The sequence below is a fragment of the Echeneis naucrates genome, chromosome 7, assembly GCF_900963305.1.
Source record: "Echeneis naucrates chromosome 7, fEcheNa1.1, whole genome shotgun sequence".
In the NCBI taxonomy this organism is placed as follows: domain Eukaryota; kingdom Metazoa; phylum Chordata; class Actinopteri; order Carangiformes; family Echeneidae; genus Echeneis; species Echeneis naucrates.
Genome location: NC_042517.1, coordinates 24,075,548 through 24,102,946, shown reverse-complemented (window position 1 = coordinate 24,102,946; position 27,399 = coordinate 24,075,548). Strand labels below are relative to the sequence as shown.

The 27,399-nt window shown below is 41.3% G+C and overlaps 1 protein-coding gene across 3 annotated transcripts; it reads left to right on the top strand.

Annotated features, from left to right (window-relative positions):
* The first annotated feature begins 137 nt into the window (after nucleotides 1-137).
* On the top strand, nucleotides 138-27,399 carry bcl2l1 (BCL2 like 1). 3 transcript variants are annotated; one of them, XM_029507219.1, is made up of 3 exons: nucleotides 138-510; nucleotides 3,940-4,689; nucleotides 23,676-27,399. In XM_029507219.1, the coding sequence occupies exons 2-3, from the start codon at nucleotides 4,135-4,137 to the stop codon at nucleotides 23,817-23,819; spliced, it is 699 nt and encodes a 232-aa protein (XP_029363079.1). In that variant the 5' UTR covers nucleotides 138-510; nucleotides 3,940-4,134; the 3' UTR covers nucleotides 23,820-27,399. The 3 variants fall into 3 exon arrangements, with proteins under 3 accessions (XP_029363079.1, XP_029363081.1, XP_029363080.1); XM_029507221.1 differs by lacking the exon at nucleotides 138-510 and adding an exon at nucleotides 1,236-1,680; XM_029507220.1 differs by lacking the exon at nucleotides 138-510 and adding an exon at nucleotides 1,236-1,689.

The following is a 27,399-nucleotide window of genomic DNA, read 5'->3' as shown; positions in this document are numbered from 1 at the left end:
TGGCGACCTCGCATCCTTTGTTTGGCTAGCTGAAGTAGAGCGGTGCCTGACAGCTGCTACGTGGACCCCGTCAAGAAAATGCAGTGTTACTGGTTCACAGCCCAGCGAACAGATAGACAAATAGGCCGGACTGGGCTGCGTTAAACTGCGAAGTTGACTTATCGACTTAATCCAGACGCAAAACCTCAACAACACAGGCTAGCTCACTTTTAGCGCTGCCGTTGGCTGGAACGCAGCTTCTTGCTAACGCCAGGAAGTTTTCGGGTCAAGGAAGGGTGAGACTGACCAGTGCCAACCCCCGGTGAGACGACAGCGCTTTTCCTCCGTGTGTTCACGCTGGATGAAGCCATCGTCCCTCTGCCTGACTGGATGAAATTACGTAGAAGCGTAGCTGTGGGCGGATCTGAGCCAGCAGCTAACCAGGCAGGCTAGCAATGACGGATTGGATTGTCTCCGCCGGGTTCTGGATTCTAAGCCGCCAGACATGATTTTATGGAGACCACCATACAAGTAAGAGCTCCTGGCCTGTTTACAAATGCATTTCTGACTAATGTAACTATTTCATTTTCGGGAATGAGAAAGGGTGGATTTTCCTCCATGGATCCAGCTAAATGAAGGCAGTCGTCAGATATGGAAGAATGCGTAACCGCAATGTTGTTTCCTGCTTGTATTTCCCCACCCCAATAAAACCTCATTCTGTTTGATGCTAAGTACACGCGTAGTGCTGCGTAGGATGATTCTGCCATCGTATTTTCTCCTTACTGGGTGTGAAAGTGTAATGTGCGACTGGACTAAGATGCAGTAGGCTAATATGACAGTGACAGCCATCTTCAGCAGCCACCTACAGTATCGTTAGTGCAAGCGCAGCAGTGTCTCGTATGCTTTGCTCAGAAATTAGTACCTTAAAACTGATCTTTGCTGTTCGGAAGTTTGAGTAAAGCTGTGAGAGACAGCGGTGTCCCCAGGACGACTTTCCATGCGATATGATTGAAAGTCTTCGCCCAGTGCTTGTGACAGGGGACTGGGAAGAGCTTTGCTGCCTTCAGGATCTCACACGAAGCCCGTTTTTCCTTGAGAAAATTCAGTCTGAGGGATGTGCTTTGCTTTTCGATTGGAAATGGCAAGCGTGTGGGTCGAGTAAAGCAACACAAAGACACAGTTCGCAATTGGAGATTAAGTGGCGAGCTAGTACAAAGAAATGCGCCAGTAGTGTCTTTCATATTTTAGTTAATGAGCTATAGAAAATGTGTGACAGATAAAACAAACAAAAGCGTGACTGGCGTTTAGCGCTGCTTGCATACACAGGAAGTGGGAAAGAATGCTATGATTTCACTCGCCTTGTGTAACAGTTCACAATATCGTTTGCGTTTCAGGAGAGAAAACGCGATCGGTTATTCTCGGGTTGCATTAGCAGATGGAGTTTTCCACTGAGCTTCAAAGCCAGTACGATAATTGTGATCCACATATTCAGGCTTCTCTGAAGGCGGCTGTTACGTAATAGGAGGAGGGCTCGACCATCCAAAGGCTGGAGAGGGGGAGACATGGGAGGATACGTGCAAACGGACGGCGACTCTCACACAGTTGGATTTTGACAGCTTTTGTGGAGACTCAGCGACAGACTAACGGTGTCGGGACGTCGCGGAGAAAGAGCAGAGAATAACTTCATGTGATTTTTACCAAGTACGGCTGGTATGACGCCTCTTCTTACTCGATGTGTCTTTATATTCATCTGTGCTGTTTAATTTGTGATTTAAACTGGAATGTGAGTGCACGTGAACCGTGCAGGTTCAGACATAGAAGGCTGACAGAGGTGGGAAACTACAGTGTCGCTAACGCATGTATGGCCTTGGCTTGTTTATCTTGAAGTTGTAGTCCAGATACCACCAAAATAAATTCGACATCCGCTTCCCGTTTGCTTTACTCGAGTTAATATTTTAACGAAAGTCTTTACAAACCTTGTGTCCATGTGCTATGTTTCGCTATGGCTCGCTGTTGTTCCTTTAGGAACTGTGTGGTGTTTACATCAATGCTGGGCTATTAAAACCCGAGCCACGTGCTGGGAGACCATGTGGCCATTGTAAACACTGCTGCCTTCTGGGTTATCATCGACCATAACAGGCCCTTTCTGTTCTTTTCAATCATCAGTTGAATGTAGCTTTGGAAGAGGCTGGAGGTTACGGGTCTGATTAAATTTCAGCACTTTGTCACAAAAAGACTGAATCGCACTTCTTTTGTGCTACTAGACACAGTGGTTATGTATTATGTAATGTCACCAGGACTATTTGCATGAAACTACCCTCACTCTGCCTCACCTACTAATTATAAGATCCAGCCAACTATCAGCCCAAATGTCATTATTGTTCAGGGAAAGGCCAAGTTCCCAGATGATAAGCAGCAGGCGGGTTCGGATCATCGGCAGGTCATCTTCCTCCCACACCTTTTTGTGTGCATTCAAACAGTAGTTCGGGATAGTGACAGGCGGGAGAGGATATGGGGATGGCTTTGTCAGACAACCGCCTTTCGCATCGTCCTTTGTTTCAGGGATGCAGATCCACTTAGACTTCATATACTGATTGCTCGGTATTGATTGTTCACTACACAATCTGATAATGATGTCTGAGTTCTCAAAACATGATTTTCTTAAAAAATAAAAACATAGTTTCCTGGTCACTAATGCCTCTTTTTTTTTTTTTTTCAGAAGTTAATCTTTGTATTGTTTTCTGATAAATCACTTTATTGCTTCATTAAAAAATAATCAGAATATAATGATGTTTCCTACCATAAAGCCCAAAACTCAACATATGCCTTGTTTTGCCTGATCACACAGTTCAAACATTGCATATTCAAATGATGATTATATTAAATGGAGACAAGAGATGAGAATCCAAATTTTGTTGAGATTGCTGCTCAGAAATTAAACCATTCTTCATCTCTGCCATACATGAACTATTTCAAAATTATAGACGTAATTTAAAAATTTTCAGAATTTCTGCTGCAGCCATTTCCCTAGTAAGAATTTTTAACCAAAGGCAGCACTAACACACTAACTTTCCATTAATCAATACATCATTGGGTTCAACTCTACCCTCCGTCACCTTTCAGACCAGAGTGCAATCAAGATTATGGCAATCTCAACACTGCAATTGTGAGGTCCATCAACTCAAAAAACTCTAAATTGCTCAAGATATTTGAACTATGCATATTCATGGGCTTTCTGAGTTCTTTTGTAATTCACTGCAATATTTACACAGGAATGTACAGTAAAGAATCGTGGACTTCATCCAAATGGCTCATTCTAAAGTCAAAAAAACAAAAATATTTATTTTACAGGAGAAGCAAATTCCTCCAACAATTATTATAAGTTTAGAGTAATCTGAAAAGGATGATTTGAAGTGAATTATTGTCAGAACACTGTCATGAAGCAATGATAATGTGTATGAATGTTTTCAGACTAACCCCCAACAGAGTGTGACAGTATGCACACCTGTGTGGGTGAGTGGATGTGCACTTTTGTGTGACAGTAACAAAGAAAGCCTGGACCTGAAATAAACAAAGTGCTTCAAAGGTCAGACTGGAAGTCAGAGGTTACTGATTAGGATGTGGGGGCTGTCTGAATGGACCCTTAAGCCAAACTGTCCCTCTAAACTCTCCTCACCTACACCTCACCTTCTTCAGTCACACCTTCTCTCACTATGTATCTTGTCCTTTCTCAGACACGCGCACACACAAATTCCCTCCTCTATGGTCTCATTAATATCAATGCCATCTGTTCCATATGTAACAGCCCAATTAGAGAGATGGACTTTGACCCTACCTGTCCAAATTTAATTTGAAAGTCTGCAGCTGTCCTGGCACCCAGCCTCTCCCTCCCACACACTTAATCACAGCATGCATATAGGTTATCTAAACTTTGACATTTTCATTTTTCTCTCTTTACAGGGCCTGAGCTGATTTGTCAGCCTTGTGTAGGTTTGGTTTTCATCCCTCAAGTGTCCTCTGGATATCAGCAGACCATGGTGGTCTGAAGAGAGGAACCACAGAGAGCAAGCCTGGCACAGTGTATATTCACTAGATCGACCGCAAGAGGAGCAGAGACGGATCCGAGCATAGAAAAAAAGCTAATTTAAAAACAAAATGTCTCAAAACAGAGAACTGGTTGTTTTCTACATAAAATATAAACTTTCCCAGAGAAACTATCCTCTCAACCACATGGAGTTCAATGAATCTCTTCACAGGACTGATGGTGGGGGGGCAGGGTTGGTTGAAGAACAAAGGGTAGCAACGCATTCCAACGGAACTTTTAATGGCACAAGTTCTGGAACCCGGTCAGAGTCCCCACAGGGGCAGCAACACTTGGCATCAATGACAAGCCTGGATGCAGTGAAGGAGGCCCTCCTGGATTCTGCCAACGAGTTTGAATTGCGATACTCCCGCGCCTTCAGCGACTTGCACAACCAGCTGCATATCACACCGGCCACAGCTTACATAAGCTTTGAAAACGTGATGGATGAAGTGTTCCGTGACGGCGTCAACTGGGGCCGCATCATAGGGCTTTTTGTGTTTGGTGGGGCACTATGTGTCGAGTGCGTGGAGAAGGAGATGAGTCCACTGGTGGTCAGGATCATTGAATGGATGACAGTCTACCTGGACAACAACATTCAGCCCTGGATCCAGGGTCAAGGAGGATGGGTGAGTCTCACACAAACTAACAAGTGGGTTTAAGTAGGATGTTGTCTGCTTGGGTGGCCCTGCTTACACTGAGACCCTTCAAACTTACAGGCTTCATTCAGCCTTATTGGTATGGTAAGTTGAGGTCTGTTCGTGTGTTCTATAGTGTTAACTGTAGTCAGAAATTAGTATGACTTTTGTTGATGTGATTGGTGCCACTTCAGATATGGTTATTAATTATTGTTGCTACTAAGATCAGATCTTCACATGGCATGGCCTTAACTGACACCGAGTCATTGCTTGAGAAGGTATGAAAATACTTATCACAGTTTTTTGCTACCATGCTTGTTGTGACTTGGCTCATGCAGGAAGGCCCAGATAAGCTTGTGACTACATCAGATCCTACATTAGATTATGAGATGGCACAGGGGTGGTTCTGGGTCTGTGATCAGCAGGGGAGAAAAAAAGAAACTTAAGATAGTATTAAAAAGAAACCTTCTGTTCTTGAAACAATAGAAACATCATGTATGCTTGTATGGTCAGCAGCTGGTTCAGCTGTTCTCTAATTGATCAGCAGCACTGAGCTCAATGAGCTGAATCGAAGTGGGAGCTTAACAGGCCATATCAGGGCTTTGTAGCTCTCTGCAGCCTGCCTGGGGATCGAAGTTCTCTCATCACAGGGTGGGATGAAGTCCAGGGCTTTTACAGATAGCCTTTTGTTTTACTCTGGTCAGTTGATTGGATCTGTGCTTTGCTGTTTTTTTTTTCTATTCCGCTATCAGTCCATTCTTTCACTCCTCTGTCTATTTGCACTTCTGTTATGTTCTTCACCAAGACAGCTGCATACATTTGAAAGCTTTGCAGTTGATTTTTTTTGTTTTGTTTTGTGGGTTTATTTTGTTGTTTCTTTTTTTTATGGGGTCATTTTCAAAAGTGGGTTGTCCTGATACTGACTGAACACCTCCTGAACAGTCAAGGTCAATTCTTTTCCTTTGTGCCAGCCATTTGAGGGCACAAAGGAATAGTTGGGGCAAGGGGATGGGCTGTTTATGTTCACTCCACTGCTGTATAACAGCAGGTCAAAGGTGGATCCTATGGAAACTGACATACAATTGGCTGAACAGTCTGGCAAGAAAATCTAAGTGGGCAGACCATAGTATGATGTGTATCATATATTCACAGTTTTGATGTAATGACAGTCTTATGCCACAGGGCTCCAAGATCTCTCTAACGAGGCTCTCCCAAAACTCTTTTGTTTTGAACACATACTAATACCTGTCCCAATCATCTGAAATGAGGTGGGCTGTTACTGTGACACAGGATGCTGTTACTAGAGAGGTCCACCCATCTGGATTAAGAGCCTCTTTGTCTTTTAGTCATTTTGTCTGAGGTGCTATTGTAGATTGTTCCAGAGCTAACATTATACAAACTTCTAACAAGTTTATTAATCTGTGGCTGACTTGAGACATAACTTTTTGGGTGGAGTTGTGGACATCGGGTGTTGCTTATTTGAGTGCATACTTTCAAGAAATGCCCTCAGGTTGTGTGTACTCGAATAGCACGCTTGTTACAGAGCTTCCATACAACCTCATCTCGTGGTCCCACAATTTTGCCAACTACTGTCCAAAATCTGAAGTCTTTCCAAACAACTGCAAGTCCTCTTCCCCACATGTGTGCTGGATTGTGATCCGGCGGCAATCATCGCCACGTGGTTATTGTTTGTAATTATTAGCTTGTTTCATCTTGACCTACATTTTCTTTTTCTTTTTTTTAATTTACTTTTTTTTTTTACATTCAACATAACTAAATATACATTACATATATTTACATTTTTAGGCACAGTGTATTTTTTTCTCAAAGCAAAAAGAACAAATAATAAATACACACATAACATGAACATAGCAGTAGTACATACGGATTGAGTTACAGTTATGTGTATGTATCCATGCTTGCATATACATTGTGTCAACTTATAATTCACATTGGCTGTTATTCTCCCATCCTGGAAATATCATTGTAATGTCCATCCAAAAATTTAGAGTTGGGCTCTCCTGTGAAAGCCACTTTTTCATGAGGGCCTTTCTGCCTGCCACCAACAAAATGCTCAACAAATATTTATCTCTTTTTGACCATCCTTCAGGTACGAGTAAAAAAAAAAAAAAATTTTACTTTCCATGGGCATGTTGCTTCCAAAAATGTTTTGCATTGCATTATGTATTCCCTTCCACTATGTATTAATAGCCTTTAGGGCTGAAACGATTCTTTGAATAACAACAGAAAATGATCGAGGAATTTTCTCTGCCTCAAGGAAGAGCATGGTATTTTGCCCAGACTACTTTTAAGAGAGACAGAGCGCATTTAAATCCCGCCCACACTGGAGGGGAAAACAATTAAGAGCTCTCCATTGACTTTGTATTGTTGTCACTCTCCATGCCAGCAAACACAAACAAATGCCCAAAAGCTGCTGTGTGGTAGGGTACACTACTAACAGGGTAAACAACTCTGATCTTAGTTTTTATAAGATACCGAACAGAAAATATTAATCTTTAAGATGAGAGAAGTAGATATAGGCAGTAAGATGAGCAGCGTTGTCATCAGCTACACATCAGCCTCAAAGACCAGGTAGTCAAAGACAGCAGGTTTATGGTTCATCATTTAACCTAATAGCGATTTTAGTTAGTAAACGTGATATTGTGACTCCTGTCTGTCATGTAATACAGTCTGTCAATGCCGCACAGCTTTTTTTGTTTAGTTTTGTATAATTAGATTTATATAAGAATAATCAACTAATGTTTATTGTGTGGGTGTTCTCATAAAAAAATGACAGACACACCGATAATACACACTAGTACAAGACAATTTGCTCAGCAACAAGTTGGATGAACAACATGATGTAGCTGTGCTTTGTACCCAGACAAAGAGAAAAGAGTCATTTCATGTAAATGTTGAATGGACCAGTGTCTCCCAGCATCTCCTGGCACAGTTTCACTTCTGCCGATGATTTTCTTTGCACATGATGCCACTTCCTACCCACACATCACTTTCTTCAGTTCACTTCTCTTTGGTTGTTGTTGTTGTCATCAGTCTGCTTCTACCGGAGGTAGAGCACACAGTTGATATGTGTCCCTTGTTGGTTATTCTCAAGCTGACACACTTGCCACAGGGGTTGTCCCAGCGAGCTGCAGTGCAGATTAAAAAAAGGGTAGTTGAGTAGGTGGTTTTCTTGTCATTTTTATCATTTGCTTTCCCCGTCTTTGTCACAGTAGCTTCAGTTTCTCCTTTTTTGTGGTTTAGTTCTTCAAATTCACTGGAATGCACCAGAGTGTCTCAGCAAACCCACTAGAGACTTTGTTGTTTTTCTTTCTTTATGTCTTTTATTTCCCTCTTTCTTCCTTCCTTCCCTCCCCTGACACCTCCTCACAGGGATGAAGCACAGAGCCGTTAGCAGACGTTGAACCTGAGTGTAGCTGTGAGGCAGGTGTGTCCTGACTGTTGGCTGATGAAATACCACTCTGTTGTTAGTGGCAGCAAGGTCACTTTCCCTCTTTTCTTAGCAATCCTTCCATCTCATGATTTAATTTTACTTTTTATTTTTGTTGGGAGAGAGGAAAGGAAGCTTTTTTTGGAGGGGTGGGGGGTTTGCAGGTGACAGACACAAGATGGAACAGGATGATGCAAACATGGGTTTGAAGGTAATTTCTAAAGTGATTTGTCTGATCAGTTCAACTTGTTTACCAGAAGTTGGGAATTTACCGCATTAGCCTAATCTGCATGATGTGATGCGTAAGAATAGACTCTAGCAACATTTGGTTCACAAGTGAACCCTGAATGAGGGAAGCACCCATTTCTCCAGTATAGTTGAATATGAATTGTGCATTCTGTCCAGAGTTGAGGTAATTTGGGGAAAATCATATTTTTTCCCACCAAAAATGCAAACACTGCACATTTATGATTTGAGCTTTTATTTGTAAACAAATCAAACACTTGGACTTTATCACAAAGGTCTCTGTGGAATTATAACAAATAGGGGTGTGCCAAAAATCAATTTAAATAGAAAAAAAAAACAAAAAAACAAATCCACAGGCTGTCTGCCTCCATTTTGTATGCGGGCCCTCCTGATGTCACCATGCAGCTGGTTCTGGAACATACCCATGCGCTGTAAGCACCAAAACAGGGAGGAAACTACAATAATGGAGGAAAGAGAGATTCAACCAGCCCCTTCCTCGTTCAAGGCAAAGATTTGGACTTATTTTGATTTTTAAGATTAAGACCGAGCTTGACATGACTTATTTTATTGCTAGCTACTAGAATAGCAGTTGTGGTCCACACACATTGGAAAAGGCGCATTCCTTAGAATTGAAAAGGCAGCATGTTAACTTCACTATGTTTTTGTTTTTTGCACTTTTATTGTTGTTACTTAAGCAATATGTGATATTGCTTTTATGCAACAGTTGCAACAATTCCATCTAAGCATGGATAAATGTTAAAAATTTAATAAATGTGAAAAAGACACTTTAATGTCTCCATTTGTCATTCTGTCTTGCAAAGCAGACTGGAGTAGATCACGAGGATCCTTTGCACACACTGAAGCAGAAATCATTATGAATCACATAATTTTGAACCGAATCATAGCTCCAAAAAATCTGAATGAAATTGAATCATGAGATAGCAAAAGATTCCCACCCCCAATAACAACAAAATGCCCATAACTCTTTGTCTGAGCAAAACAATAAAGACATGTAAAAGCTTCTGCCTGTGTAAACATGGCTGCATAGACGCACTGCCAGTGAAATGGGATTTAGTAGTGGTGAAATTGTTGAGGTGACAGTTGTGCGTTGAGAAGTGAAAGGTGTTTTGCGCAGCAGAGTAAATGTTGCTGATAAACCTTCAGCCTAAAATGATCCCACTGGAGCTGATTTTGGCGCCTCCATTGTCTGGGATGCAGAGATATGTGACTGTAGCTCAGGATGGGAAGTAAATATGCTCAGCTACATTCTCCCTCTGCACCCTGTGCTCTTAAAGGAAGCAAAGAAGTGAAGCCATATATTGTCAGATAATAAACCTCAGCAGACAGCAGAGGCAGAGACAGTGCCATCGACCTAATAATGTTGTTTCCAGCAGAGCAGGCGATGGCAGTGATTACTCAGTGGAGATTGAGCTGCCTCAGGGTGGGGGTACGGGGTTATTACCAATTATGGATGAATAATATCTCGACCTGCTACTCGGGGAAACAATGTTTTTTCCCCTGACAGACTAATAAAGGCTAAACTCATTTAAAAGAACCAAGCTGCCAAGGCCTAGGAAGCTGGTTGGAGCTGGATGTGGATTTAGTTTGTTCTGCTTCATGTTGTTGATGAGCTCAGGAAGGTCAAGAAAAGGGCAACTACAAGAAAAATAACTTTGAGGAGTGAAATTCTAAATCTTCTCACTTTTCCAGCTTTGTTTTTTCCCACTTATTTTTTATCCTGTATTGCCACATTTTCTTATTCTGTATAAATCCCCTTAAAACCCTGAACTGATACAAAATCTAATTACCATATTGTATTCATCTGGACTATAGTCCTCCATTGTTGCTTAAAAATTAACAGTCCAACTGTTTTAACAAAGCATTTAATAAACCTCTATTTATTTATTTATGTATTTATAAGCAAGTGATAGATAGATTTTTTTACCTATTACATTATTATACCTATTTTTATGTATATATAATTATTCAGGATAAACATCCACAGGAACCAAAGGTGCTTATTTGCTGTATGTTTATGAACAGCCAGGTTGCATTGTAAAGAGGGTTTGATACTTGTGCTGTAATTAAAGGCCAATGGCAGGTAAGTCCATTGACTTGTTTTGAAGAGGGAAGCACCTGAGTTTTCTTTGTGCCATTTTCCTTGGCCGACTCATTGACTTGCTTCCAATCTCTCCCCCTCCCTTCCTCGCTTTCTGTAATTAACATGCACATAGGATAGCAAGTTAGATCCACAGAGTCTTCTGTCAGGCTGCCCTATCGATGAAGAGCAGGAAATCTCACCCTTGGGACTCATCCCACCCGCCTCCATCTCTCTCTGTCTCTTCTTCTCACAACCTCGCCGCCCCTTCATCTACTTTACATATCTCTCTCTGTTCCTCTCCCGTGTCCTTCCATCTCCTCTATGTGCACGTGTCCCTGAGACGCCAATCAATTTTGTCTCTTATCTTTCTCTTCATTTGTCCCATCCCTCCTCCCTCTTTGTGCTCTGTTAAGCATTTTCAAGCTCCTTTATTTTCCACCCTGTCTGCTCTTCCATCATTCTCTCTCCTCTTTTTCATTTCTTTCCCTGAATCTCTTCCTCCCATCTATTTCTAGTCTACATTACCAATGATAGGAGCTATATATGTTAGGCAGCTATGCTACATGACCCATCAATCTTTTCCAGTGCTTTTTCAATCGTCTTCGCTGTCTTGGTTTTCAAAAGCACACAACGGACACACAAATCTTGTAACACAGTCATCAGCACTATTGATTCCGTCCAACTTGACAAACGCCCATACACCCACCGTTGCAGCTGCCACCATCCCTTTATTTTTGCCTTCATCCTTGTTTTACTCCTCTTTCACTATCCCACCCTCCCGCTTCCCCCTTCATCGGTAATGGATCATGTGTGGTTAATTAAGAGAAATTATTTTTAATTTTTTTATTTCATTTTTTTTTCTTCCTTTTCTTCTTCGCTTTAAGGACAGTGCTGTTGCTCATAATGAAAAGTTTCCATGAACATCATGTGTTCTCAGAAACCCATGTTGCGCAGGGTGTTGCTCTATTTTTATTGTTTTTGTTGTGTGGTGGTCTGCTGCTGAGAGGAGAGGACGGCAGTAAGTCAGACTGGTCATGTGACTACCTCAAACAAAGGACCCATGGCCACATACACACTGAAACACCCATTGACATTTGCTTTGCTGGCTTTTCAGTTGTGCTTCCAGGTGTGTCATCGCTTTACTGACGAAAACATTATTCAAAACCAAATCCGAGTCCAGAAGCGACTTTGTCATTGTCTCATTCTTTAACTAAGCCCTCAAGAAAAGCCATGCACAGAGACAATACTCCCAGGCAGCTTCATTGCATTAGATCAATGACAGACACCTCTGTAAACTCCTCTGTGTGGTGTATGGCTGTATGTAGGTTGATATATGAACGTTGTTGCTCAACCATGGACAGGTCTGATCTCTATTTTTATGCGTTCACACTCTCGCACTAGTTTTTCAGGATCTGTGACATCAGGTGTGTCTGTGTCACTATTCAGTCATGTGCGTCAGAGTCACAGTTAGAAAATAGCAGCAAACAGATTGATTTGTTTTGTGACAAATTACCATGGATGTGTTAGTTGTGTTTATGCGAGTGCATGTGTGTCTTACTTGTTTATACACAGGCTTTTGTTCTCCTTAAGGGGAAAGGCTCAAACCATTAATAAGTGGCAGCAGGCGCCTACATGCCTGGTGCTAACGGCATGAGAGCTCAACCAATCTGCAAATGTAGTGAGATTCACGTCAATTATCTGAAAATTTGCAGCCAGTTTATTTTGATGGTTGTTGTGTCTGCACATGTTGATGTTGATTTCTTTTAGCACATGAAAGAAGCTAAAGCTTGGCTCCACATGGTTTCTGGAGAAGAAAAAGATTGTGACACTAATCTGAAACCAAGTAAATTGTTAACAATTCCCCTGATCATTCCTTGTAATAACTTTATGAGCAGGCCTATGTGTGTTTACATTTACTGTCATCACTTGGTCATGTGAAAGTCAAAACCTGTGGCCTTTGGGCAGTGCACACACCCAGACAGCGGGAAATGCACATAGCGCCAATACAGACTCTTAATAACTACATTTGTAGCATTCATGTGGATTTTTTTTATATATATTTTTTGTGTATCACTCATTTAGAAACACACGCTAGAAACACAGACTAGTGTTACAGTCGCTAGACATCCATATGTGGCTTACCCAGACACTGTTTATGTTCAGAGCTGATATCCAGCTGTGTAATAAATGAGTGTGTGTGTCTATACTGCCAGCATTCCGCGGAGCATGCAGTCATTAGAGCAGTTTTGCCAGACTGCTAGATATCAGACTTCCTATGCAGCTTACCATTATGTGCCCCCTGAAAGTAGCTGGCAATGCACTGAAGAGAGAGTGAGGAAGATGAGGGTTAGATAGAAATTAGGAAGACGGAGATGAAGGGCAGGTTGGTGACTCAGCTATTTGAGGATGCACTATGCAGGCCTGTAGATTCCAATGCATATCTTGTGTGTATATTTCTATATGTGCAGTTTACAGGCTGCATGAAGAGAGCAGCTGTGTGTTTGTGAAGCAGAAAGAAGACACCACGTTTGGTTGCTTGCATGCTGCTCCACTTCACTGTGGCTTAGTGGTGAAATCAGGTCACGAGCAAGTCTGCCCCCCACCCGCCCCTCTTGCCTTCCATCCTCCTCCTCATTCTCCCTCTCGCCCTCTGTCAACTCGTCCTCTCATTTTTACTTCTGTTCTGCAGCCCACATCCTCATGCCTCCTAATGTGACTTGTGATTTGTTGATGTGATTTTTACTTTTTTTTTTTTCTTCCCACTTTCTGTCTTGAGCGCACCGCATCTCTCTACATCAATCTCTACTGTGATTATGTTTCATTCCTTGCCATCCTTCCCCCTCTCGCTGTTTATCCGCCTCTTCCTTATGGTCTTCTTCCTGCATCCCTCTCTCTATGCTCATATCTGTGATCAGATTATGAGGCATATCATGGGATTAGTGACTTTCATGGCATGTATTAAAGTGGGAGAGATGATGAGTATTTTATGGTAATATGGCACCCAATCTCATATGGCACAGTTTCTAAATGATGATAAAAAACATCAAGGTCATTGTCTTCACATACATCGTGGGCTTGTTTGAATTGCCAAGAGGCTAAAGCAATAAAGACAAAACATATCTCTGTAATAACAGAGAGTGGGGGAAATAGGGGAATTTTTTCATGCATCAAACTTTGAAATGTATGGAAAGTATAGTTTCAAGGAAGACTCTCTGTTGCCACTTGCTCCTTTTCTTGCATACATTTCTGCCTTTTCATTTTTCAGTCATTTTCATCACAATTTTTATCCTCTTTATAGCATCTCTCTGTCTTTTGTTCTCGTTTTCTTTCTTGTTTGGTCCTACTCCCTGCCCGTATGTGTGTCTTTTACCCTCTCCCAATCTGTCTGTTTCTCTCTTTTCCAGACAGATGGCAAGTCTCATGGTCATGGTGAAGTGTCTGGGTGGGGTGGTACCCTACAGGGTGGAGGGTTATACTGCTGAAGATGCCCCTGACTACACTACTCTGTCCTCACACTTTCTTAAATATGCGTTCCCTCTGTCAGATGTACACAGACAGCAGTCCTTCCTGCTGTCTGTCTAGCAGTGTATGCATGGGCGTTTGCTGGCAGAATTGAGTTTGTTAAAAAGGAAGGCCCCCACTCACCTGCACACCCACCCAGATTGGGGCAGGGAACAGATTGGACTCTGAGTTTCCTTGTCCTGACTCATTAATCCCCTCATTAATCCCCTCTTTGTAGACCCACTCCAAGGTCTACAAAGACAAGGGAGAGTACACAGTAATACAGGCACAACCACCATCAAGTGTCATCTCTGAGGGGAGGTTTCATGATTCAGTTTCCTCATATTTGTAGTTTCCTTTCTGCTGCTTGGAAATCATTCATCACTCTTCAAATCAGTCACATGGTCCCTACACCCACTCAGCACCATCAGTGATCTGACTTTTTCCTTGTTCAAAATGAAGCAGTCGGGGTTCCATCGTTCTATCAATTGGCTCAAGCCAACTTGTTTTACAAATTACGTAGCAGGAGTCCTACTGTACCCTGAGGGATTTTCAACAGGATGATAAAGAACAATGTAGACTGCACTTTCTGCATTTTTCACAGTTTCATGCAATTTTAAAGACAATAATAGTCACATTTGCAAATACATTTTTAGTGTGTACAGTAGAATCTGTTTAATTGACTGTTAGTTTACAGTTGGTAATTTTTCCAAAATTCTGACAATTTTATACTGAGGGAAGATAAAAGTGTGTGTGTTGTGTATTCAGGACGGAAAGGAAGAACATCTGGGTTTGGTTGGTGAAGATTATTATTTACTGTGACTCTAGTCCTGAAATGTACACTATACATTCTCGTGCATGTGACTCCAGGCCTCAGTGGAGCAGTGGCTGGCACTGTTAACTTATAGCTTGGTTTGAACCCCAAGCCTTGGGTGGGATTGGTTGTATTGGTTATAAGTCGACCCTGATACACTGACAACCAATCCTGGATTGACTCTCACCTCGCACAACGGATACACCTAGACTCCTAGTGGATAATGACTGTTTCATTTACCATGATTCTCCTCCTGGGAAATGGAAAATTGCAGCTCTTTTCTTCTTCTTCTTGACCCTGCTCTTGTTTCAAAACTGTAAAGTCTGGCTCTTTAGTGCGTAGATCTGCTGCCTGTCAACTTTTAGGTGAATATGCCACATTTTATTAGACTTCAGAAAAACAAATAAGGAACCACATTCATTTATTCGGACACTTAAATTTGAATCAGGGGAATTCTGCTAGTTACATGAAGCATACATGTTTCAAATATGTGTAATATGTCATAAGTGTAATATGTATTTTCTTTCAGTGTATACATTCCCGCTGTTGGAGTGTGACTTTGAGTAGTCTATATTTTTGTCCCTCAGCATTTTCCTTGTTATCCCACATTTGGTTCTGTCACTTGCTCAATTAGATTTTATAACCCATGGGTTTTTCCTAATTTTACTAAAAGGGCATAATTTAAATGTTTTGTAGAGTTGGAGGACCCATCTGTGCTGTAGGTTTTTCAGTCAAATCCTTTTTTTCAGCATCATATGGGACCTTTGGAAGTTTGCTTGAATTCCTTGCTCCTGAAAATGCCTTCTTAAATATGATAAGCCTAAAAAAGGATCAGAAGGCCTTGAGGAGAATCAGGAAGAGACAGAATTTGAGTAGACGAGCACACAGTTGAGATGGTACGAATGTTGAGACTGAGATCATGCAACCACAAAGCCAAAGATGACAAAAATGAATGGAAGAATACTAATAATGGAGATCTTTATGTTTTATGGGGACACTGAACCAAGTTGAGTATAAGTGTTAAGACTAACAAAGCCATGTGAAGGAAAGCAGCCGTCTTGCGATTTCAATGGCACCTCTGTGTTTAGCCAATGCAGGGCCAGTCCTGTATCTTTCCACCGAGCAAAAATCAGTCAGAGAAGTTTGCCTGAGTTTATTGCAGTGACAGAGAAATGTAAGAAAGTAGAACAATCCAAACACGTATATGTAACATTGTGTTGAAGTTTCCTTTGGTTATTATGGTTTACAGTGTTTATCTATACTTTTTTTGTTATTTGTTTGTTTGTTTGTTAGTTTTTTCTTGGTTTATGAGTGAATATCCCCTATTAAAATGTACAGAGATCTTTATTAAGTCACATGTACAATGTGTTGAGATTGTTCCAACACACATGCTGAACTTCTACCACTAATCCGTTTCCGGGTCATGGGGATGCTGGAGCCAATGTTCTGGGCGAGGTACACCTTGGACAGGTGTTATGCCACAGCCTAGGGGAAAACCAGGGCAAAACATAAGAGGTGAATCCCCTCTTTCCCAACTCCCAAGGAATACCTGCATCAGCTGCTGTAGTCCAAAATGTGCTTATATTTACAATTATTAGTTACACGTGACAAAAGAAAAGTAGCGAAGGCGTCGGGGAGGGCACAGCCAAAATACCAAACATAACCAACTAAGGGTTGCAAACTAACCTGACAAAGGAAAAGAGGAAAATAAAGACAACAACTCCCATCCCCAACCAAAAAACAGAACACAAATTTATACAAACACAAATAGCTTCCTCTCAAAACTACCAATGTAGCAGTACAAATATTCAACAGAAATACAGCAAAAACATAAAGCACAGCACAGCACAGCGGTGTTCAATGTTAAATGTGTGGGGGTAGGAGGAAGACACCGGAGAACTTCCCTTTTAAAGGAGAGCCAGCCAGTCTCACCAATTACACCTAAAACAGAGTTTAGACACACCCCCACCCCACCCCTGACACACACCATACAACTACTAATGAACTCAGGAGTCATAACACAGGTCGCCAGGCCATCACTGGGCCTTACTTGTTTACTTGACAATTAAACTCAAAATGATTCTACCTGACCTAATCACCATAGATCAAATCCAGTCATCCAAAGACAAAACGCTAATTCCACTGCACTTGTTCTGAGGAGCACTATAAATTATGGGACCCTGTGTACACAGATGCCTCTTTTTGTGGATCATGTCCAGTCACCTGGATTTTGCAACAGATGGTCTTTGAGCAGGTCTGAAATTAACTCAAGCAAATTAATCAAAGCAAATATGAACCAATTGAGCATGAAGTAAATTAGGCGTATGCGATTATTATTCTTTCTCATGAATGTGATTGTCTGTGTTGTGCAGCCCGTGTCCCCATCAGGCCAGGGTTGAATTTTCCCAAGGTGAATCTGCTGTTTGTTTTGATCTTGACGAGTTACTGACTGTGATGCTGTGATCTGGTTACAGATTGTTTGTGACAATCTGAGGCAGAGGTCACAGGGCAAATCATTGTACGTGGGCTGTTGCTGAAAAGACATCATTGTGTTTCGCCAGCTGGGACATCATGTCACCTCCCTGTGCTGTTGTAAGCAGACACACATCAGTCATTATGACTGAACAGTCAGTTTACGCAAACAACAACAATATATCACGTCCTTGCTGTACTCTGGCCTCTGCTTGTGCAAGACCTCATGCACAAGACCATGCAGTCTGCTCATGTACACACACAGTCTTGTCAGTGATGTTGAAATGGGCTTGATGAATTGTCAGCAAAATGGTGTTGCTGCTCGTATGAACAGCCACCATAGATATAGTCTAGAGAAGAAACAGATGGCGAAAACATTGTTTCTCTTCTGTACAATGACTGAAGAGCTGGCATTCATGATAACTTGGTACACTGTGCTCACTCATCCACCACAGATGTGGAGATTTACCTTTTATAACGCAGGCAATGGAAATTTAAAGCATGCTCAAACCTTCAAATAAAAAGAATCTGTTAAAAAAAATACCAAACCCTCTAACTATATCTATCTCTCTCTCTAAAACATGCAAGGAGCACATGAGCACTTAGATTTCCTGTAACTTTCTACTGTACTTCATCTCCTTGGTTCAAAGCTGGCTCATCTAGATCAGAGGTGTCCGGTCCTGGAGGGCCACTGTCCTGCATGTTTTAGACATTTCTTGCTCCAACACACCTGATTCAAATGATGAGCTCATCATCAAGCTCTGCTGAGGTCTGATAAGGAGCCACTCATTTGAATCAGGTGTGTTGGAGCAGGAAACATCTAAAACATGCAGGACAGTGGTCCTCCAGGACTGGACACTTCTGATCTAGATTGTTGTTGTCAGGTCATTGCTGTTCTGAGGAGGCCATGCTATGTGTCCAGGAGGTGGAGATTTTCAGCTTTCTTTCAGTAAATCGTGTAGAACTTTCTGGTTAGTGATACTGAATTCTCTGCATGTCATAGGCAGCATTGCCATCCTTCCTGTTTCATCACAGTCGCCATGTCTGCGTCTTTCTACCAGTTTCCAGCCAGAGCTTGTGGCCAGTGTGGCCTGAATGTCAAAGATTCAGCAGATTGGCAGAAACTCTGATCTATCTAAGACATATTTTAGAATAGATAATAATAGTATTATCTTAGATAATAAGATAATACCATTCTGTCCAGTTTTTGGTGATATATATATTACATATATATATATTTTAAATATATCAAATCACAATATAAGTTTTTTTCAAGGCACAATAATATATAAATTTCTGGGATCTAGACAGAATGCATTTTAGTCATTTTTGTTTAAAAATATATTAAAATCCATTCGTTTATCAAACTTGTTGATCAGTTTCAGTCAGTTAATCTAATTGTTGAAGCATTTACCAATAACTGAAAACTGTTATTGTCATGGGTTAGGGTTAGGGTTACTGTCATGTCAATTTTTTCAAATTATCAAGGTGATAAGCAGATGTCTCTGTATCTGCAGTCAGATTGGACACATGATTGCTAATATTAACATAAGTTAGTGTCCTCAAGTTATAAAATTTCACTTCAATATCTTCAATGAATCATCGTCTAAAAAGAATGATTGTGCGCTTTTAATCAACATGTATTTGTATATGTATGTCGTCTTTCGATAGTTTCAACATCAGGGGATTTTAACGTTGCAGCTTGTTATGGTGCAACACTGGAGCAACCGACAAGTCAGAGCGGAATGGGAAACTGCTGCTAACGATCATTAAAATGCTCCTTTCCCCACATGTAGCATAAGGCCATTTATCAGCCGCAGAGATGGACCTAGAGGCCAAAACACACTGACAGACATCATACACACTAATCAGCTGCTTCCTGGTAACTGTGGCAACCAACGGCAGAATCTCCTTCCCTGTACCCCTGGTTTCTCTGACTTTCTCTCTCTTATATCCAGTCATATGCTTTCATGAGCTAATCCTTTTTTTCCTGGCTAAAAAAGAAGGAGAAAGTTCAGGACATAGAGGAGCCGAACAGAAATGGAGATGAGGCCTGAAAGCTCTCCACAGGCTGCTGCCTAGCACCTGATTTTCTCTGGGGACGAGGCAGAGATAAAGAAATAAAGGCGTTACCGTGTGAAAGAAAAGGAAGAGAATCGAAAAAGATGGGTTTACCTGCCAGGTGGGAATATTGGAAATTGACCATATCAAACCCTCAGTGCAGCTTTGACATATGCACAGTTAGTTATGCTGCTAAAGAAATAAAGCAGGGGGCCCTGTCTGGTAAATGAAGTTGTTTTTACAATGCTTGCTGCTCTTCTGATTCTCAAGTAATGAAGTAGGCTGGAGACAAAGGCAAAAAACTTTTCAGGTTGCGGGGGATGCATTAGCCGATCCCAGCTCACATCAGGCGACGTGTGGGGTACACCCTGGACAGGTTGCCAGTCCATTACAGCGCCAACACACAGAGAGAGACAGAGACCAACAACCACTCACACTCACACTCAGACCTACAGACAATTTGGAGTCATCAGTTAACCTAAAGATGTGAACATTCCTCAGACCGTCATTGGAAACCAGAATAACCAGAGGAAACCCATGCAAGCACTGTGAGAACATTAAATATACATTTAAATAAAATAAATAAAATTTTATCAATAAAAATCAATTACACTGAAACATATAACATATAGAAAAATAAATTATGATAGCAGTGCTGCAAACACTAGGAACCAGTAACAAAACTTTCTGCTTTTTGCAGCTTTCTGCATTCTGCTCATATAGCACGTTCCACTGCACCAACAACAGGGGCTGCCCACAGATGTGCCGGACTTTAAATTGGTGTTACTGAAACTGGGTATTGGCCGATGCCAATACATAAAAAAATGGCAACTATCAGCCCCATATATTGGCCAACCTCTACTTCAGGCTACACTGATAGTGAATATTTAAATTCTGAAAACGGTATGACACCACTACCACTGAAGAAATGGGAGAATCCTGCGGAACCTCCTAGGTTGTATTTGTGGACAGTTGAGGCCACTGTTTGTTCTTTCTCTCAGTGTGACATTGTTTGCAGTGTGCCTGCCTGGGGAGGTTTCGAGGAGTGACATAGCCCAGTAGAGATCATTCACTACAGGTTTTACTCACATTTGTTCTGCTGCACCAGCAGAGATGACCATACCTGTCACCACCACATTAAGAGCACATAAACACCTGTCTCTGGAAACAAGATCAAAGCTGGAGACTTGTTTTCAAAGGTTGGAAGTTCTTCACCTGTGTGACAAACTAACAAGACAATGTAGAAAGTCAGAACATATTCTTAGTTTGCATTATCTGTTGTTAGATATAACCAGTGGCAGCACCCTGGTTCTGTCTTTGATAGTTTCATTGAATCATTGAGAACTGGAAATTAAGTTGCAGTGACTTTTCTGACCAGAATATGAAAAAATTATCCTTTGTGTGTATTTACATAAATCGATTTGTTCTTTTATACGGATGTAAAGATAAATCAATAGTCTGCTAAAAAATGTTTAAAATTGACATGATGGAAACTGTTAGTTTAGATTTCTTTTTTTCTTTTTTTCTTTTTTTCGTGACAGTGAGTCTGCCCCCCTTCCCCGTCTAATGTGGAGACCTAGTTACATGAAATAAGTAAAATGTGCAGACTGTTCAGCACTTGTAGGTATCCAAGTAGAGGTTGTTTTAACCACATTTCTCTTAGTTACTCATCTCAGTATTTCTGAGAAGCATCATGGTCTTACTCAGAAAAAATGACATAACGTACCTACAATTGAGTCTGAACAAATATAGACACTGTTCTGCCTATTTTTGTAAATGATCACATAAGCTATAAACACTTTTTTATCAGCGTATTAAGTACTGTAGGATTTGTCACTCTGTATCATAACTAATGAGACACGAGCAAGAATATGATTACAGAAACCTCTAATATTGTTACATCCCGTAACCCTACCACATAATCAATAATCTGTGTGGTAAAATGTCCCGACACGTATTTTAAAGGTGTCAGTCAGCATCACAAAGTGATGCAGGTTTGTCCTCTACACCCACATTCCTCACATAGCTGTAGGCGGCAGTCAGACTGCCCTTCAGAAACACTTTAGGGGCAGCAATAAAAGACTGACTCATATTACATTATGTACAGTTCAGTTTAATCAAACTACGTCATTATTTACTTTAGCTCCATTTATCAATCCCATGTGCATAATTCAAACTGCTTCACTTTATTGCTGCTCATTGATCAAGATGCTTAAAAGCAACTTTCTCCTAATACAACAGCTCACACTCCTTCGTGTCAGTGCATGTTGTCATCTGTGACATGAGATGCATCAATAAACGTTTCTAATAATGACCAGAGGGAGATCAGAGCGAAGTTGGAAAAAAAATATTTAATGTCCTCTGCTGCTTCCTGGCATGTGTACAGTAAAGATTCTTTTTCCACATTCTTTAACATTGCCTTAGTTGAGATGTGTCTGTCCTGGTTTTATGCTGCACTCAGTTTTTATATTTTACTAAGAACATTAAATAAGACATGTCATGCTCTGACACACACACACACACTGATATTTCCTTTGTTGGTTTTGATCATTTCGTTGAATTAAGACAAAAAGTTTTAGCATTGTGTATCTAACAGTGGTGATAAATGTGGTGACAACGTGAATTTTGCCATAAATCATCATGCTTCTGATGTCACACATTCCAAACACTCAGTCAGATCTTACTTGAATTTGGGGCACGCCATAGCCACTCTTATCTCCCACCAGCACATTCACACCCTACACATTATCAGGAACATAAAGTCAAGATTTGTTTCCTCAGAAGCCCTGAGGAGCATTATGTTGCTGCAGACATGTCAAAGTAAAGCCAACACCAACTAATGTTTCACACACAGGTCCCCCTCCAACCCTGTGCTATCATTATTGCCATGTTTCCTGACAACAAGAACCATGAGACGAGTCAGTTGTTTTGGTTTTTGATCTTGAATGGTCCATTTATGGTGATGACACATCATGCCGGGGCGTGAAAGAAACTGCATGCCACAGGTCTGTAATGAAACAAAAATGGGAATGAGCTAAGACTGTTGGAATGAAGGAGGAATGATCTTCACCCTCAGGCCCTGTCTCTGTAATTCACATTTAATATGAAACTGTCACCACCCTTTCACTGCCACTTTGTTGTTCACTCATGACTTCCTGAGCGTCCCATTCCAACAGGCCACCACAGCTGTCACACACTGATGACTCCTTATTGATCCAGGTCATAGTGGAGCAAGTTCATGCACATGTATCCGCTTCAGCATCGTTCTCATGAATAGTTTTTAGTAATGTGACTTTTATACACAAACAGAACAATATTGTCTCTCCTCACATAGATACTGTCATTTTAGTAATGTTCTGGAACTAAATGCTCAGTGCTCACCAGTAGATTCAGGATTACTCTACTGAGGGTCTTATTTAATCCACTTTCTGGAACAGGCCTCACGCCCAGCACCTCCTTGCCTTCTATTTGTCTGTCAGTAATTCCTACGCCATCCTTTCACTTTCTCCTTCCTGACCACTCCCCCCATCGTCAGTCCACCGCTCTGGATTAGTCATATTTCATGTGTTCCCATTAAATTCTCATGGTTTGTTTTCAAAAGGAGCATCAGCTGAACTGGGGGAAAGTGCTGATGCTTTAACCACATACAAATGATCAGTAGTGAAAGCTGGTGTCCAGCTCAGCTGATCTGCTGTTAGTTTTCACCTGAGATTTGAGCCTGGCTGGTGCCTCCCTGTGGCCTTATATCAAAACTGCACACTTTGCTCATTTCCAGGAAATGACTTCAGTGGGCGGCAATGTAGGCTTGGCACAGAGAGGACAGCGTTGGGAGAGGATGCATGAAGCTGATGGGAACCCTGAGAAAGGAGGGGTGGGTCTGTGGAGTTGCTTTAAAGCAAGAAGGTGGATAATGTAGGTTGAACAAAGGTTGTTTTTTATTTATTTTTTTTTTTTTCCATGACCTTTTTTCGTGGTCTTGGTCTGGAGAACACACAGCTTCAGTGCAGGTGGCTTTTGGAGCTTTTTGCTGGTCATGGTACTGCCCTACCTGTGGAATTGCTGTCGTGCATGGAAATTTCCACACATGAACACGTGGGCTGTGACAATCATATGAATACAATAATGTGGGTGTCTGAGCAGCTGTCTGCTGGTTTGGGCCCTGCAGACCTTTGCAGTGGGGAATCTGCCTGCATCGCAACCTGTCTGCGGCTTTTTTTAAAGGGCAGTTTTGGGAATCGTGTGTGTTTTCGGGGGGATTGTTTTTAAGTATATCTCATGTTGTCAGCAGCAGAAACCCTTGTGTTAACCCTTTCTTTCCCTGTGTCTTCCAGGAGCATTTTGCTGAACTCTTTGGGCACGATGCTGCAGCGGAGAGCAGAAGGTCACAGGAAAGTTTCACCAAGTGGCTGCTGGCAGGAATGACCCTGCTGACTGGAGTTGTGGTGGGGTCACTGATCGCCAGAAAGCGCCTGTGAGAGGATAGAGATGCTAAAGCTCCCAACGTCCCTACGCCACCTTCACTACCTTCAGAAGTTAAAATGAAGATCCTCTTAGATGTCTCAGATCTGCTGACAAAGTTTACTTTCCCTCCCTCACACAGTAGACTGAAAATCCTCACGTTGTTGGACTTTTGAGGAAAGGACAGAAGAGGAAGAGTTGCTCATATACATGTTTTCACCTCACGACACCCTGGTGAAGAACACATGGTTCTACAGAGACAGGCTTATTATTCTTTAATTCACTGAATCATTGTTGCTTTGTTCTCTTTCTCCACTTGTTCCTGTACCATTTTTCTTTTTCGTATGTATTAGTTTTAACAAATTTCTCTTTTGCTCAAGTTGATTCTGATCTCTTCAGTGAACTCAGATCTGTCTGATAGAAAGAGTTTGCATGTTGTGCAGCCTAAGCTGCTCTACATGTCTCATCTTGGAGCTTGTTTTTGTTGCAAATCCCCCCAGTTCGGTCAGCAACATCTTTGTGTGTGTTATATGGAGAGTGAAAGCAGGGGAGGATATAGCAGCTACCCATTGGCAGCTTCTGTTGTTCCCTTTCCTCACAGCCCCATCACCAATCATCATCCACTATTCATCACTGAAGCTTTCATCTTCCTCTTCGTATGTTTTAGTGAAGACAACATGGCAGTCTCAACAGGAAGCAAAACATCCAGCTATTCGTATGTTGGGGTTTTTTTTGGGGGGTGTGGTGTTTTGGATGTTTGTGAGCCATTAACACCCCCCCACCACCACTCACTGCTCCATGCATCATGGTCATATTTGACTCCATCTGATCGTTTGTCAGGAGGAGCAAACCTTCACAGCTCAGAGCCTCTATGTTTACTTAACTGTAGCTAGAGCATGTGGCGAATACTGTAGCAACACACGCATACATACACAGCTGAGAGTTAGAGTGAACAGCTTGAAGGGTGCTTTAATCTGTAGGGTTTGTGACTGCAACACTGGCGTGTGGTTACACCTTACTTTAACCCCTAACTTCAATTTAATTTAATCAACACAAAGATGATTCTAACTCACTCTAATGGGCCTCTTAGCACACAATGACTTAAAGGCTTTTGTTGATGATTGTAGCCAGTTTAAAGTAGCTTCTAAACAGTAAACGATTGACAATATAACTGCTTCAGTCATGACATGAGAAACATCTTCACTGTGTTACTGGAAACTTCACAAACATTTCTCAGACCAGTCATTTTTTTTCTCCAAGGTGCTCTTAGCTTGAAGTTACTGCTCATGGTCTTCATCAGCAGCAATTTTCCTGAGCTGTCACTCAATAAATTAACAAAATGAAAATAATGAGAAAGAAGCCCAATAGTGAACAGTGTTTCTACGAAAAATAACTTTAGTCTATATTTATTCTATATTGATGCAGGTTAGCCATGTGAGGAAGTAAGAAAACAGATCATGATACATTGTCAGGGAGAATGTGACTAATAAGCTGTGCTGCAGCTATAACTGCTCTTTATGTAAATTAAACTGGAGGCTCACAGTGAGCAACACGCTGAACAGTTACTGGCTCTGACAGAAGCTGTTATATTGTTACTCAACTGTTCATTCTCCCACTACAGCAGCTTATCAGGAGTCGAGAGAGGAGTAAAATTGTTTTAGTAAAACCATAAAATATCTCAGTCTGGTTTCTACCACATCACGAAAATCCACCAGATAAGTTCCAAAAATGAGGTTGCATCTCTTCTTTTTCTCTATATGATAATAAACTGAATATCTCTGGATCGCCAACACTTTTCATTAATAAATGATGAACGGAGTCATCAAGAAATAGCCCATTAGATGCAGCCACAGTGGCTCTGTAGTGAGGGGAGGGTTATAAAATATCAGTCCTTTTCACTGATAATTTTGCAATAAGCTCCTGATCATTTGCTGCTTTTATCAAACTGAAAACAATTTTTTATGTTTTTTTTTTTGCTGTCGTAATTCAGTAAAATAATCTCCATCAGTCTCTTCAGAGTTATTCTTTATCATCCTCATCAGTTTATGTAGCAAACAGCAGAAGCGTTCTCAGCCTGTAAGATACGTGTCTCTTCGCCATTTCAAGCAAATCAGAAGCCGTCAGTGACACCCAAACCTCCATCTCCCATCTCACAGACACTCACTCCAAGATATCTGCGCATTACTTTCACAGTCCAGCCCCCACGCCTCCCCCCCCTCATCCTCCCCAGGCACTGCATATCTGTCAAGTCTCAAACCATTTCTCCTCCTCCTCTTCCTCTGTGGTCCCCCAGCTGTCACTGCACCTAGTCACGTGTGTCAGTCACAGCTGGCCCACCTGCTGCTTCACAAACACAAACACACAGACACGCCTGCCAGTCAGATGTCGTCCACAGGAGACATGAATAAGGAGACCTTGTCTTTGTTTCTCAATATCTCCATCTTTAATTTAGTGCTGGAGTTGAAAGAGTGTTTGTCGTCTAGTGTTTCGCACCCCAACAACTGGCAGCTCTGCTAATGTGAAAGGACAGTGCTGTGGTGGTGGTGGGGGGGGTTCTTCCAACTGCTTCAAATCTGATCTAATTCCAAATCCAATTTCCAGCTCACATGAGTACATCCTGGTGTTCGACAGCAGAATAGTGCAGCTTCAGCCATCTGCAGCTCATCAAACAGAAGTTCAGCTTGAAGATTCGACTGTGTGGAGCCACAGAGATTAAAGTTTAAAGGGGAGGGTTATAAAAATACAATCTGTGTCTCTATTTTCAAAGCAGGACTACTTTGTTCTAACTTTAGACTCATATAAATACCAACAAATATTTCACCAAATTAAAACAACAAAATAAAAACTGCTGACCTCCACCCCGAGTGTGTCCTGAGAATCTTTCAGCCAAGGTCTGCTCTCATACATTCCACTTCAGTATATATATATTTTTCTAGTGCGTGCCCCACCAAGAAGCTACTCCCAGGCTGTTCTCCACGCTACCAAACTACTATCACACAGATGATACTGGGAATGTGTGTATGCGTGTGTGCGTGGGTGTGTGTTTGTTTGTGTGGTTTCTGTTCCTAAGGGAGGCACAAAAAATGAAGAAAGTGTGACAGCATTGGCACAACCCTATACGTAAATATAAACACACACACATAAACATACATATATTAGTGTATGTGTGTGTGTACACGTATATATATATATATTTATATATATGCGCTAGTTATTTAAATTAGAATAGTACATTAGCTTAGTAACATATTTAAGAAGAACGGAACTGATGGCTTTTAAACATTATTTATATTTGGTGTAAAAAGCATTACTGTGCCCCTTCAAATGGCCTTAAATCCCCATCTTTGCATTGATGTGCATTGTCATTTATTGTGTTTTTATTTTGTAGGATTTTTGGGCTACCACTAGATGAAAAAATGTAAAAGTAAAGCAAGAGAATATTTTCCAAAACAAAACAAAATGTTGGGTATCAGATACATCTTTTTGGTCTTAAGTCTAGAGTCTAGAACAAGCACGTTCAATGGTCTGTTTGTACATCTTAGAATGGCATTGTAAAGTTTTACCTGCATTGAACCTAATAAAGCCCATATTGGAGGA

Bases quoted from the DNA above. Each gene is read 5' to 3' on its own strand.
- bcl2l1 (XM_029507219.1), top strand. From the start codon at position 4,135: ATGTCTCAAAACAGAGAACTGGTTGTTTTCTACATAAAATATAAACTT. The intron at 4,690-23,675 runs GTGAGTCTCACA...TGTGTCTTCCAG, and splicing joins TCCAGGGTCAAGGAGGATGG to GAGCATTTTGCTGAACTCTT.